This window comes from Salmo salar, chromosome ssa15, assembly GCF_905237065.1.
Source record: "Salmo salar chromosome ssa15, Ssal_v3.1, whole genome shotgun sequence".
Lineage (NCBI taxonomy): Eukaryota > Metazoa > Chordata > Actinopteri > Salmoniformes > Salmonidae > Salmo > Salmo salar.
The window spans coordinates 57737146-57752274 of record NC_059456.1 but is presented as its reverse complement, the minus strand read 5'-3'; the positions used below and the strand labels follow the sequence as shown (position 1 = coordinate 57752274).

The window sequence follows — 15129 nt, the reverse complement described above, 5'->3', positions numbered from 1 at the left end:
GCATGTGATCAGGGGTGCATTCATTCCGCTGATTCTGTTGAAAAAAAATCTTAAACGGAAGCACTGTCTGCCACCTTGATTACTCAAAAATCTCTCAACCTGTGCACCTATGTTGTAAACTTTCATTCATACTGTAGGCTAGGTTGTAGCAAACACATGATGGGTACAGGGAAAATTTTAGTATCATGTAATAGCCTAAACCTATTGATTTTACATTGAGCTGGGTGAATGGAATATCAATGACAGTAATCCAATATGCTGTAATATAAATAATAGCAATAAAAAATGATCATCCTCCCTAATCTTATATGGCATGGACCACCACTGGTCTGTAAAAGGTGCTGTCTTTATCAGCATAATAAAAGCTGAAAGTATTTAAACTACATAAAATATGCATCCAATACAAACTGAAATATTATCAGAAACATGTTGGGTCGTTTTCACAGCTTTCTATTTCCTGGTTAAACTGATGTCATTTTGAAATGGTGCACAGAAAATCATTCAATTTTTTTTGTTATTGCATTTTCTCCCTGGTCCCCTAACGTCTTTGCTCTGCATTCTATTGATTTATGACATTATTCTGGTGAGCAAGAGTTTATTTAGTCTTGTAGGGTAACATACAATGACAGAAGAGAAGCTGCATGTATCTAATTATAGACAAGTTGACTAACAAATAGCCTACCAAAATGTCAGAAATTATACGCAGAAACATATCTAAATCAGGCCCCCAAAAATACTGCAGCCCCTGTCAAAAAATCATTACACCATTTATGACTGTAGCCTACAGCGCATTTTCTTTATTAGTGGGTTAGGGCTGGGTGCGGGCCACAGATTTTCAGTTTATCACATATAGTCGGGCGGTTGCGGATGATTATTAGCAATTGCGGGCGGGTGAACAAATAGCTGACCCGCGTAGGGCTGCGGCGGTGATTACATTTTGTCAGCTAGTGATTGTCAAGCAAATAACTGCTGGTCTCTAGGTAATTGACCATTCATGAACCTAAACACATTTAGCATCTCCTGGCTTCCACACCTACAAGCCACTGATCCAGACCGTTAGAACATCTACTGTACATTTTAAAAAGTCTAATAAATCAATTTAATATAGTTTACACCATCACAATAAATCCATTATTTATGTTAGACAGGTCTAAAGAAACATGATATGAAGAAAATGTCATCTATTTCAGAAGAACAGAATAGCATATTCTGAGTTTTCCTTATGTTAGGCCCTGATCTGGATTTGCCATAATATGCCAATTGGCTGTGGGCAACATTAGTTCATTTAGCAGACAAGATTTGCTTAGAATTCCGTGGAATTATTTGATATTATTTTATAGTATGAAGAATACAATTGAACATAGTTGAATAAAATAGAAAGAATGATTTCAAACGATTTCTGAGAGTGTGCACGCACGCAGCTATTCTGTGTTGAGCTGTTAACAAAGAAACAGGTCCTCCTGTATGCTTAATTTAGATTTATTTATGTGATACAAACGTTGGGCTACATGTTTTGATTTGTATTACATTCTAATGCTGCATGATGCAACTCCAATGAATATCTGAAAAAAGTCACATGAAAGGCATGAGCTCTGCTTTGTTTCATGCACAGGCTGCACACACTTCATCAGTCTGTCATTCACAATTTGACAAGCACTTGATAATGCCCGAATTTCCTGGTGGCATCCACCTAGTGTGGCCGTAATGCCTGGCCGTAATGCCATATAAAAAACTCCATGCCTTTTTGCGGACAGTGACCGTTGTGCCCGTGGGCTGAATACATTGATGTCAGATGGATTAGAGGGACAATAGAGTGCTGAGTACCAGGCAATTAACACATTTGGAAGGCTACTAATGAACATCAGCAGCATCAGAGCTTGGAGAAGCCCAGTTATCGTGACTAAACGGTCAAGTGAAATTTGACTGCGGTCATGACTCTTTACTGCCGGTGTTGCGGTAATACGGTCACAGTAATAGCCCCTAGACCCGCGCCCTACTAATACACACAATACCCCATAATGTCAAAGTGTAATTATGTTTTTAGAAGTCAATAAGTATTCAAACCCTTTTGTTATGCCACGCCTAAATAAGTAGTCCAAATCTGATTAACCTGATGTGGATAGGGGGCAGTATTTTCACGGCCGGATGAAAAAACTCTTGCCCAGAAACGAGAATATGCATATTATTAGTAGATTTGGATAGAGAACACTCTGAAGTTTCTAAAACTGTTTGAATGGTGTCTGTGAGTATAACAGAACTCATATGGCAGGCAAAAACCTGAGAAAAAGTCAACCAGGAAGTGTGGGATCTGAGAAATGTAGTTCTTCTTTCTAGTCCCTTTCGAAACTACAGTATCTGTGCTGTTACGTTGCACTTTCTAAGGCTTCCATTGGCTGTCTAAAGCCTTCAGAAAGTGGACTGAGCCTTCTCCTGTCTCTGGGCAGAGTATAGGAGCTCAATTACTGAGTGGTCTGCCTGAGGACAAAGAGATTGGATATGCGCATTCCCGCGAGCACGCTGTTTTTCTTTTTCTCCTTGAATGAATACACTATTGTCCACTTGGAATATTATCGCAATTTTACGTTAAAAATACCATAGAAATAGATTTTAAACAGCGTTTGACATGCTTCTAGGTATGGTAATGGAACATCTTGACTTTTTGTGTCTCGAAATGCGCTCGCGCGTTACCCTTTTGGATAGTGACCTGAACGCACGAACAAAACGGAGGTATATGGACATTACTATGGATTATTTCGAACAAAAACAACATTTCTTGTGGAAGTAGCATTCCTGGGAGTGCATTCTGACGAAGATCAGCAAAGGTAATACAATATTTCTTATACTAATTCTGAGTTTAGTTTGCCCCGAACTTGGCGGGTGTCTGAATCGCTGTGATGGCGAGCTATGTACTCAGAATATTGAAAAATGTGCTTTCGCCGAAAAGCTATTTTATAATCTGACACAGCAATTGCATAAAGGAGTTCTGTATCTATAATTCTTAAAATAATTGTCATGTATTTTGTCAACGTTTATGATGAGTATTTTTGTAAATTCACCGGAAGTTTTTGGTGGGAATACATTTTCTGAACATCCCGTGCCAATGTAAAAAGCTGTTTTTGGATACAAATATGAACTTCATTGAACAAAACATACATGTATTGTATAACATAATGTCCTAGGAGTGTCATCTGATGAAGATCATCAAAGGTTAGTGCTACATTTAGCTGTGTTTTGGGTTTTATTGACATATATGCTTGCTTGGAAAATGGCTGTGTGGTTATTTTGGTCTATGTACTCTCCTAACATAATCTAATGTTTTGCTTTCGCTGTAAAGCCTTTTTGAAATCGGACAATGTGGTTAGATTAACGAGAGTCTTATCTTTAAAATGGTGTAAAATTGTTTGAGAAAATTGAATTGTGGTATTTTAGTAGTTTTTGTATTTCGCGCCATGCGATCCCATTGGCTGTTGGCTAGGACGCCTAGATGCAAGAGGTTAACGAGTCACATAATAAGTTGCATGGACTCACTCTGTGTACAATAATAGTGTTTAACATAATTTTTGAATGACTACCTCATCTCTGTACCCTACACATAGTTGTCTGTAAAAGTCCCTCCGTCGAGCAGTGAATTTCAAACACAGATTCAATCACCAAGACTAGGGAGGTTTTCCAATAGCTCTCAAAGAAGGGAACCTATTGGTAGATGGGTAAAAATAAAAAAAGCAGACATTGAATACCCCTTTGGTCATGGTGAAGTTATAATTACACTTTTGATGGCGTATCAATACACCCAGTCACTACAAAGATACAGGCGTCCTTCCCAACTTGTTGCCGAAAAGGAAGGAAACCGCTGAGGGATTTCACCATGAAGCAAATGGTGACTTCAAAACAGTTACAGAGTTTAGCGGCTGTGAAAGGAGAAAACTAGGGATGGATCAACAACATTGTAGTTACGCCACAACACTAACCAAAATGACAGAGTGAAAAGAATGAAGTCTGTACAGAATAAAAAATATTCCAAAACACGCATCCTGATTGCAATAAGGCATTAAATTGAAATTGATGGAAATTAAATTAACTTTACATTATACTGTATCCTGAATACAAAGTCTTATGTTTGGAGCAAATCCAACAGAACACACCACTGAGTATGACTCTTCATATTGTCGTGACTTGACTTTGACATGAATCTGAAGACATTTATTAATGTAATTAACTATGTTTAATTGTTACCCGGTTTAATGAGTCATGCAACAATTAACGCATTAGGATCCGGGGCACCACGAGACCAGTTCTTTAAAGAGTTACCATCTCCTGAATTAAACTCTAAAAGGTCCTATCACATCTATAAACAGTCAACGTATTAATCATAACCTCGTATCATATCATCATTCTGAACAGTCGTAACCGCCTTCATCTGCAAAAACCCAAGCCATATATATGATTCAGTACTACACAAATTGGTTTAATTATTTATTTTCTACCTAATTAAATGGGAACACAGGATAAACAATCACACTTTGCACCGGTTATTGACTGAATACTTAATACGCTGAAAACAGGTCCCTAGCGGAATGACAACAACATGGCTGCTTGTTAAAGAAGAGATGGAGAGGGAGAGAGAGAGTGACATAGACACTTAAAATTGGTACATTCAGAAACTACTCTCACCTACAGTAACCATATACTTTGCACACAAACCGCCGCACGCTTTGAGTAAGAAATCATGAATGTATTTACGTAAAATGCCTGGGTTCGACGGGGATCTCTCTCAGTGAATAGGGTAGCCTTGGAAAGGCAGTTGGGCCTTTTCGCAGCACGCTTGTAAGACTCTGATTGTCCGAAATGGTTCCGACAAGTCTTCTACTGTTGTCCATCTCTGTAGTTGTCCGTTATCCGGTGACTTGTCGTGTAGTCCTGAACAGAACTACAGAGTTGACTTTCCCTCCATTCACTCTTGAAGAGGCTTCTTTGAAGATAGGCTGAGCAGAGTAACAGGAGGGTCCTACTTAAATTAGCTTTCATAGATACTTCACTTTGGACAGCTAATCAGCCATACCAGTGATTGTCTGGGAGGGGAGTATATCGTCTCCACCTTGTGTTGAGATTCAAAGTTCAAACCACTTTAAACGTGCAGCTGCAGCTTCACATCTTTCTGGTCTGATGTGTTTTTTCTTAACCCATCATTTATACAATTTGCTCAAAAAGGGGAGGTTCCAACAGGTTGACATGCTCTCTGACCTCACTCAGGGCGGTGACTACTCACTGTACAAAGTTATATATTTATTTAATCTCTTATAGCTTCTCAAATCACATCCCTCTCTTAACAAAAATACTTAAATCATTGTTCATATTACATGCACAACGCATTGTAAGGAAACTTCATATAGTGGGTATACTTTCCAAGTTACAGTATTTCCTTTGTTTCCTTTATGACGTTGTAAATGACTTCACAAAATAACCAACAAAATCAAATTTGACCATTCCCCACGTTCTATGTTAGAAATATTGTTGCAGTATTGATTTACAACAGGACGTGAGTTGTTAACCCCCCCCCCTAGTTATCCCCCCCCTCTAAGGTGAGAAGGTGTCTGATTGAAGTTAATCATTGCAAACCTGATCTGACCTATTTGGATTCTTGTGGACAGTCAATATTTTCAAGCATTTTGGTGGCTGCATCATGTTATGGGTATGCTTGTCATTGGCAAGGACCAGGGACTTTTATTAGGATACAAATAAATGGAATAGAGCTAAGCACAGAAATCTTTGAGGAAAACCTGGATCAAATCAAATTGTATTTGTCACATGCGCCAATACAACAGGTGTAGAGACCTCACCGTCAAATGCTTACTTACAAATCGCTAACCAACAATGCAGTTCAATAAATAGATAAGAAAATATTAACTAAATAAACTGAAGTAAAATAAAAATAAAAACATTAAATAAAATCAAAAAGTAACACAAGAAAATTACATAACAATAAAAAGGCTATATACAGGGGGTACCGGTACCGATGTCAACGTGCGGGGTTACAGGTTAGTCGAGGTCATTTGTAAAGTGACTATGTATAGATAATAAACAGCGTGTAGCAGCAGTGTTGGGGGGGTCAATGTAAATAATCCGGGTGGCCATTTGATTAATTGTTATAGTCTTATGGCTTGGGGGTAGAAGCTGTTAAGGAGCCTTTTGGTCCTAGACTTGGCGCTTCGGTTCCGCTTGTCGTGCGGTAGCAGAGAGAACGGTCTATGACTTGGGTGACTGGAGTCTTTGACAATTTTTTGGGCCTTCCTCTGACACCGCCTAATATATAGGTCCTGGATGTCAGAAAGCTTGGCCCCAATGATGTACTGGGCCGTACGCACTACCATCTGTAGCGCCTTACGGTCAGATGCCGTGCAGTTTCTATACCAGGCGGTGGCATATCAGTCTACTTTCCAACAGACACTAGGAGACAAATTCACCTTTCAGCAGGACAATAACCTAAAACACAAGGCTAATATTACACTGGAGTTGCTTACCAAGACAACATTGAATGTTCCTAAGTGGCCTAGTTACAGTTTAAAACTTAAATTGGCTTAAAAATCTATGGCAAGACTTGAAAATGCCAGTCTAGCAATGATCAACAACCAACTTGACAGAGCTTGAAGAATTTTTTAAGAATAATGCTCAAATATTGTACAATCCAGTTGTGCAAAGCTCTTACAGACTTACCCAGAAAGACTCACAGCTGTAATCGTGATTCTAAAATGTAATGAAATTAATGTTTAATTTTTTATATATTTTTTTCCTTCCACTTTGACATTACAAAGTATTTTATGTAGATTGTTGACCAAAAAGTACAAAGAAATACATTTTTATCCCACCTTGTAACACAACAAAATGTGGAAAAAGTCAAGGGGTGTGAAAACTTTCTGAAGGCCCTTCACACAGAGTCACACAGAGACACCCACACGCCCACACAAACACATGTTTGTGCGTGTATGGGTTAAGCGTGTATGGGTTGAAGTGTTTGAAATGTTGAGTTCAGTTTTTGGAAACAGAGAGTGAAAGTGAGAAAAGCAGGGGATAGGATAAAGAGGGGAGAGGAGGACACACTGTTCAGTAGAGCATATATAAGAGTGTGTTGACGTGTCCCTTTAGTCAGGGAATACCATGGCAGCTCCAGGACTGTCAGGCACTACTCCTCAGAGACCCATACTGTCACCCGTTCCTCTCCTCCACCTCTCTTTTTCCTCTACTTGTCTACCCCGAACAACCTTCCCTTTCTCTACTCACTCTTTCCTTCCTCTCGTCTATCCCCTCACGTCTCCTTCTCTCCTAACCCCCCACCCCTCCTCTATCATTTCCACTCCTCTCCTCCCCCCTGTCCTCTTTTCCCATTCTGGCTTTTTCTCTCCCTCTCATCTCCTTTCCCCTCTCCTCCTCCCTTTCCTCTCAGCACTGTCGAGACAGGACATCTGTACATGCCCAACACTGATCTTAACAGACATCTGTTCCGTCCCTCAATATGAGACAGGAAGAGACAGGATTGGGAAAATGCTACAAAACTCAAGATTGAATTATGCAAGAGCTCTAGAGCAGAAACAAAATGGAGGATGTCAACAGCAACACAAATATTTGACCCTGCTGGTCATCTATGAACATTTGAACATCTTGGCCATGTTCTGTTATAATCTCCACCCGGCACAGCCAGAAGAGGACTGGCCACCCCTCATAGCCTGGTTCCTCTCTAGGTTTCTTCCTAGGTTCCGGCCTTTCTAGGGAGTTTTTCCTAGCCACCGTGCTTCTACACCTGCATTGCTTGCTGTTTGGGGTTTTAGGCTGGGTTTCTGTACAGCACTTTGTGACCTCAGCTGACGTAAGAAGGGCTTTATAAATACATTTGATTTGATTTGACAAATACCCAGTGAAATAGCACAGTATCTTACAAATACTTCAACCCATGCTGAAGAGACCTACTAAATAAGAGTCAGATAGTGATTCACATCCTTTCTCCTTCACACCTGCAGTTACTGAAGCCACCAGGTGTGGATGAAGCCTAGAGGTGACTAAGAGGCTCTTTGATAGCTATGTCCATTCCACCACAAGCCGTTGTGACAGTGTGACGAGGAGAAGAGGCTGGTGTTGACACTCACAGTTCGATGGCTTTGTTCCACATGATGACGTAGCCTGAGAGTGTGAAGGACTCCACGTTGACGATGTGGATGTTTCCTTTCTCTGTGCCGATGTACAGCCATTTACTTTGGAAGGGCAGGTGGACGAACGTGATCCTGGAAGATGGAGAGAAATGAGAACGTTTATGTAGGAGTTAAGAGACAGAGAAATAGACACAGAGAGGTAGTAAAAGTAGTAGCATTAGACAAAGAGAGAGAAAAAAGAGAAAGACAGAAGTGTTTTGCTGATGATATCCTATTTGCATTTAAAAGACAGAAACTGTGCAGTTTAAGAATCTTCCTTGTTTTCTACAGTGAGCTAATAATGCTGAGCTGAGACCAAGGTGACGGTAGAGGTGTTTAAAACTGTATTGGGCACCTAATTACCGGACTGGTACGAGAGAAGAGGACTGGACCAGAACACGTTACCCTTCCTTCCCTGCTCTCCATTTATCCATCTGTTTCATCTTCATTCTTTCATCAATTTGTCCAATAATTCCACTCGTCCTTCAACCATCAATTAATCCATTCATCCATCTCTCTATGTGAAGTTTAATGAACGGTCAAAAGCTTTTGAAACCTACATCAGTCTCTACCTGAGTCAGCTTCTACCCCCAAGCCATAGGACTCCTAATAGGGCTCCTAAATACTCATGACTGCTATTCATGTTTACCCAAACTATCTGCACTGAACCTATCTTGCACTGACTCTTTGCACAATCACAAGACTACACACTACCATATACATATTCACACACACTGCACTGACACTCTCACACAAAACCCATACACATTCACTACATACCCACATAACACACACGCATACCGACAACACAAACACACATACAAACATACCTCCACCTTACCTGTCACCCTAGACCCACTTCGATTTGCTTACCGCCCCAATAGGTCCACAGACAATGCAATTGGCATCACACTGCACTCTGCCTTATGCCATCTGGTTCAGAGGAAAACCTATGTAAAAATGCTGTTTATTGACTATAGCGCAGCATTCAACACCATAGTACCCTCCAACATCATCATTAAGCTCAAGGGCATGGGTCTGAACCCCGCCCTGGACTTCCTAACGGAGCGCCCCCAAGGTGGTGAAGGTAGGAAACAACATCTACACTTCACTGATCCTCAACACTGGGGCCCCACAAGGGTGTGTGCTCAGCCCCCTCCTGTACTCCCTGTTCACCCATGACTCCATGGTCATGCACGCCTCCAAATCAATCATGAAGTTTGCAGACGACACAACAGTAGTAGGCTTGATTACAAACAATGACGAGACAGCCTACAGGGAGGAGGTGAAGGCTCTGGGAGTGTGGTGTCAGGAAAATAACCTCTGACTCAAGGTCAACAAAACAAAGGAGATGATCGTGGACTTCAGGAAACAGCAGAGGAGGTGGGACAGCAGTGGAGAAGGTGGAAAGTTTTAAGTCCCGGGCATACATATCACTGACAAACTGAAATAGTCCACCCACACAGACAGTGTGGTGAAGAAGGCGCAACAGCGCCTCTTCAACCTCAGGAGGCTGAAGAAATTTGGCTTGTCACCTAAAACCCTCACAAACTTTTACAGATGCACAATTGAGAGCACCCTGTCGGGCTGTATCACCACCTGGTACGGCAACTGCACCGCCCACAATCACAGGGCTCTCCAGAGGGTGGTGCAGTCTGCACAATGCATCACCAGGGGCAAACTACCCGCCCTCCAGGACACCTACAGCACCCGATGTCATAGGAAGGATAAAAAGATCATCAAGGACAACAACCACCCGAGCCACCACCTGTTCATCCCGCTATCATCCCGAAGGCAAGGTCAGTACAGGTGCATCAAAGCTGGGACCGAGAGACGGAAAAACAGCTTCTGTCTCAAGGCCATCAGACTGTTAAACAGCCATCACTAGCACAGAGGCAGCTGCATACAGTACACAGACTTGAAATCATTGGCCTCTTTAATAAATGGAACACTAGTCACTTTAATAATGTTTACATATCTTGCATTACTCATCTCATATGTATATACTGTACTCTATACTCTCTATGCCGCTCTAACATTGCTCATCCATATATTTATATACTGCTCAAAAAAATAAAGGGAACACTTAAACAACACAATGTAACTCCAAGTCAATCACACCTGATTGACAATACATTTCACATGCTGTTGTGCAAATGGAATAGACAACAGGTGGAAATTATAGGCAATTAGCAAGACACCCCCAATAAAGGAGTGGTTCTGCAGGTGGGGACCACAGACCACTTCTCAGTTCCTATGCTTCCTGGCTGATGTTTTGGTCACTTTTGAATGCTGGCGGTGCTTTCACTCTTGTGGTAGCATGAGACGGAGTCTACAACCCACACAAGTGGCTCAGGTAGTGCAGCTCATCCAGGATGGCACATCAATGCGAGCTGTGGCAAGAAGGTTTGCTGTGTCTGTCAGCGTAATGTCCAGAGCATGGAGGCGCTACCAGGAGACAGGCCAGTACATCAGGAGACGTGGAGGAGGCCATGGGAGGGCAACAACCCAGCAGCAGGACCGCTACCTCCGCCTTTGTGCAAGGAGGAGCAGGAGGAGCACTGCCAGAGCCCTGCAAAATGACCTACAGCAGGCCACAAATGTGCATGTGTCTGCTCAAACGGTCAGAAACAGACTCCATGAGGGTGGTATGAGGGCCCGACGTCCACAGGTGGGGGTTGTGCTTACAGCCCAACACCGTGCAGGACGTTTGGCATTTGCCAGAGAACACCAATATTGGCAAATTCGCCACTGGCGCCCTGTGCTCTTCACAGATGAAAGCAGGTTCATACTGAGCACATGTGACAGACGTGACAGTCTGGAGACGCCGTGGAGAAGTTCTGCTGCCTGCAACATCCTCCAGCATGACCGGTTTGGCGGTGGGTCAGTCATGGTGTGGGGTGGCATTTCTTTGGGGGGCCGCACAGCCCTCCATGTGCTCGCCAGAGGTAGCCTGACTGCCATTAGGTACCGAGATGAGATCCTCAGACCCCTTGTGAGACCATATGCTGGTGCGGTTGGCCCTGGGTTCCTCCTAATGCAAGACAATGCTAGACCTCATGTGGCTGGAGTGTGTCAGCAGTTCCTGCAAGAGGAAGGCATTGATGCTATGGACTGACCCGCCCGTTCCCCAGACCTGAATCCAATTGAGCACATCTGGGACATCATGTCTCGCTCCATCCACCAACGCCACGTTGCACCACAGACTGTCCAGGAGTTGGCGGATGCTTTAGTCCAGGTCTGGGAGGAAATCCCTCAGGAGACCATCCGCCACCTCATCAGGAGCATGCCCAGGCATTGTAGGGAGGTCATTCAGGCACGTGGAGGCCACACACACTACTGAGCCTCATTTTGACTTGTTTTAAGGACATTACATCAAAGTTGGATCAGCCTGTAGTGTGGTTTTCCACTTTAATTTTGAGTGTGACTCCAAATCCAGACCTCCATGGGTTGATAAATTGGATTTCCATTGATTATTTTTGTGTGATTTTGTTTTCAGCACATTCAACTATGTAAAGAAAAAAGTATTTAATAAGATTATTTCATTCATTCAGATCCAGGATGTGTTATTTTAGTGTTCCCTTTATTTTTTTGAGCAGTGTATATTCTTAATTCCATTCCTTTACTGAGATTTGTGAGTATTAAGTATTTGTTGTGAAATTGTTAGATATTACTGCACTGTCGGAACTAGAAGAACAAGCATTTCGCTACACCTGCAATAACATATGCTAAACCTGTGTATGTGTCCAATACAATTTGATACCAACACAACACAAACACACATACACGGTTTTGCACTCATCATACGCTGCTGCTACTCTGTTCTTTATTTTACTCTAATTATTATCTATCCTGATGCCTAGTCACTTTACCTTGCCTTCATGTACATATCTACCTCAAATACCTTATTATTATCTATCCGGATGCCAAGTCACTTTACCCTGCCTTCATGTACATATCTACCTCAAATACCTCATACCCCTGCACACTGACCTGGTACTGGTACTCCCTGTATATAGCTCCATTCTTGTGTATTTTATTCCTTGTGTTACTATTTCTCTTATTTTTCTTTTTATAATAATTGTTTTAAACTCTGTATAGTTTGGAAGGGCTCATAAGCAAGCATTTCATAGTTAAGTCTACACCCGTTATATGACATACAATTTGATTTGATTTGACCTATGACCCAATGGTCATCTAACCCCACTAGTTATTTTGACCTGGAATCAGCACTGTCTTTATAACAAGCCATTCTCAAGTCCTCCTAATGGTACATGAATAAAACAGGACCAAAGTAGGTCAAACCAGTCATCCAATCAGGACTGATATACCTGAACCAAGCACTTCTGATCAGAACCACACTCTCTCAGGGATTTTTATTTTAATTCATTTTTTATTTAACCTTTATTTAACTAGGCAAGTCAGTTTAGAACAAATTCTTATTTTACAATGACGGCCTACCCCGGCCAAACCCTCCCCTAACCTGGACGATGCTGGGCCAATTGTGCGCCGTCCTATGGGACTTCCGATCACAGCTGGTTGTGATACAGCCTGGGATCAAACCAGGGTCTGTAGTGATGCCTCTAGCACTGAGATGCAGTGCCTTAGACCACTCAGCCACTCGGGAGACAAGGGAAGGAGGGTAAGGAAAGAGGAGAGAAAGGATGAGGGGGAGGAAGAAGAATAGCATCATTGTGGAGTAAGCTGAGGGGTGGGTATCTCATGGTGAATGTAGAGGATTCAAGCCCAAATCTGATCCAAAAATGCCCTTAGAAAATGCACACTGCAGCCATTGCAGTCATTTCAGAGCTTTAACATGAGAATCATGGGCTGTATGTATGCATGACGCATCACACCATCCTTAGATCATTCATCATCATCCATGTCCTATCTCTCCTCTCTCTTCCCTCTTTCTCTCTCTCACCCCTAATAAAAAAAAAACATGTGAAATAGCTGCTTTCACATGTTGATCTTCAATTTCACATGTGGAACCATATTTTCAAATGTATTACATTTAGAGTTCACATGTTAACATGTGAGGAGAATAACATGAGAATAACATGAAAAACAATCACATGAAAAAACATTTGCAGTTTCACATGTAGGAAAACTCCACATGTGAAAATCTCACTTTCACATGTGGAATTGCATATTCACATGTGAAAAACCTTCACATGTGAAAATCTAATTAGCAGTTTTACATGTGAGAAACATTCACATGTGGAATTGCAAGTTCACATGTCGGGGTGAAATAGTGTTATTTTCCTCACGTGAAAAGGTGGTGTTAAGATGTTGCAGTAGCAATATTTCCACATGTGGAATTGCAAATTCATTAATGCCATCCTGTAAAAAAGGTTACTTAGCCTACCAGAGTACTATAATTGAAGTGAGTAAAAAAGATATATATTTTTATTTCTGAGCCATTCACTCCATTATTATTGTAGTCCTCCATGGTGTTGCATTGATATACATGTATACTTAGCACTACCACTAGGGAGAGGCATCTGGAGTGTTCCTGCTGCAGGCACGCTCCTCTCTTCGTCATACATTTTAGAAGGTTACTTTTTATGACATTTGTATCTAATGGTTGCAAGCTAATTGTTAACCGCTAGCTATCTCAGTGATAGGCGATAGCTAGCCTTGCATTTTGTCTTAGCTATCTATTCATGGCTTCTGTTATTGTTAGCTGTCTATTGGTTTTTGTTACTTTTGATACACAGGCCTAAAAGGGATTTTAATGTATTTTAAAATGTGTGAATGTGTTTGCTATTGGAATGAATGTAAACAAATACTTTTACATAATGTATACAGCTAAAAAACAACTGACATTGAAGTTAAAGAAAGTGCGCTTTATCAATTTACCAGATTTTACTAACCGTTACCTTGGACGAAATCAGACGTCAATATTATTGTAATGGTTTTTATATAAAATTCTTAAAAAGCAGCTCAATTTCAGCAAATTCTGAATTTGTGATTAATCGTGATGAATCACAGCAAATCCTGCGATTCATTGGATTAAATGTTTAAACGTTTGACATCCCTATTTTGAATTGAACTGTCAATATGCTGAGATTGAGAGAAATTGATAATAAATGTAATTGGGGCTACTGAGTGGCACAGCGGTCTAAGGCACTGCATCTCAGTGCTAGAGGCGTCACTACAGACCCTGGCTCAATTGCAGGCCTTATCACAACTGGCCATGATTCGGAGTCCCATAGGGCGGCGCACAATTTGTCCAGCGTCATTACAGTTTGGCCGGAGAAGGCCGTCATTGTAAATAAGAATTTGTTCTTAAAACCTCTCTGGGCTATCTACTCAACAGCCAGTGGAATCCCGTGGCGCGTTATTCAAATACCTTAGAAATGCTATTACTTCAATTTCTCAAACATATGACTATTTTACACCATTTTAAAGACAAGACTCTCCTTTATCTAACCACACTATCCGATTTCAAAAAGGCTTTACAACGAAAGCAAAACATTAGATGTCAGCAGAGTACCCAGCCAGAAATAATCAGACACCCATTTTTCAAGCTAGCATATAATGTCACATAAACCCAAACCACAGCTAAATGCAGCACTAACCTTTGATGATCTTCATCAGATGACAATCCTAGGACATTATGTTATACAATACATGCATGTTTTGTTCAATCAAGTTCATACTTATATCAAAAACCAGCTTTTTACATTAGCATGTGACGTTCAGAACTAGCAAACTTCCGGTGAATTTACTAAATTACTCACGATAAACGTTCACAAAAAACATAACAATTATTTTAAGAATTATAGATACAGAACTCCTTTATGCACTCGCTTATGTCCGATTTTAAAATAGCTTTTCGGTGAAAGCACATTTTGCAATATTCTGAGTAGATAGCCCAGCCATCACGGGCTAGCTATTTAGACACCCACCAAGTTTAGCCCTCACCAAAGTCAGATTTACTATAAGA

The 15129-nt window shown here is 41.3% G+C and overlaps 1 protein-coding gene across 4 annotated transcripts in view; it reads right to left on the bottom strand.

Moving 5' to 3' along the window:
- stxbp5a (syntaxin binding protein 5a (tomosyn)) overlaps positions 1–15129 on the bottom strand; it is a 195922-nt gene that overhangs the window by 89636 nt on the left and 91157 nt on the right. For all 4 annotated transcript variants that reach the window (XM_014145279.2, XM_014145281.2, XM_014145282.2 and 1 more), the window contains exon 5: positions 8136–8270. In XM_014145279.2, the coding sequence (XP_014000754.2) occupies positions 8136–8270 (135 nt within the window). The remainder of the gene's footprint in view (positions 1–8135; positions 8271–15129) is intronic.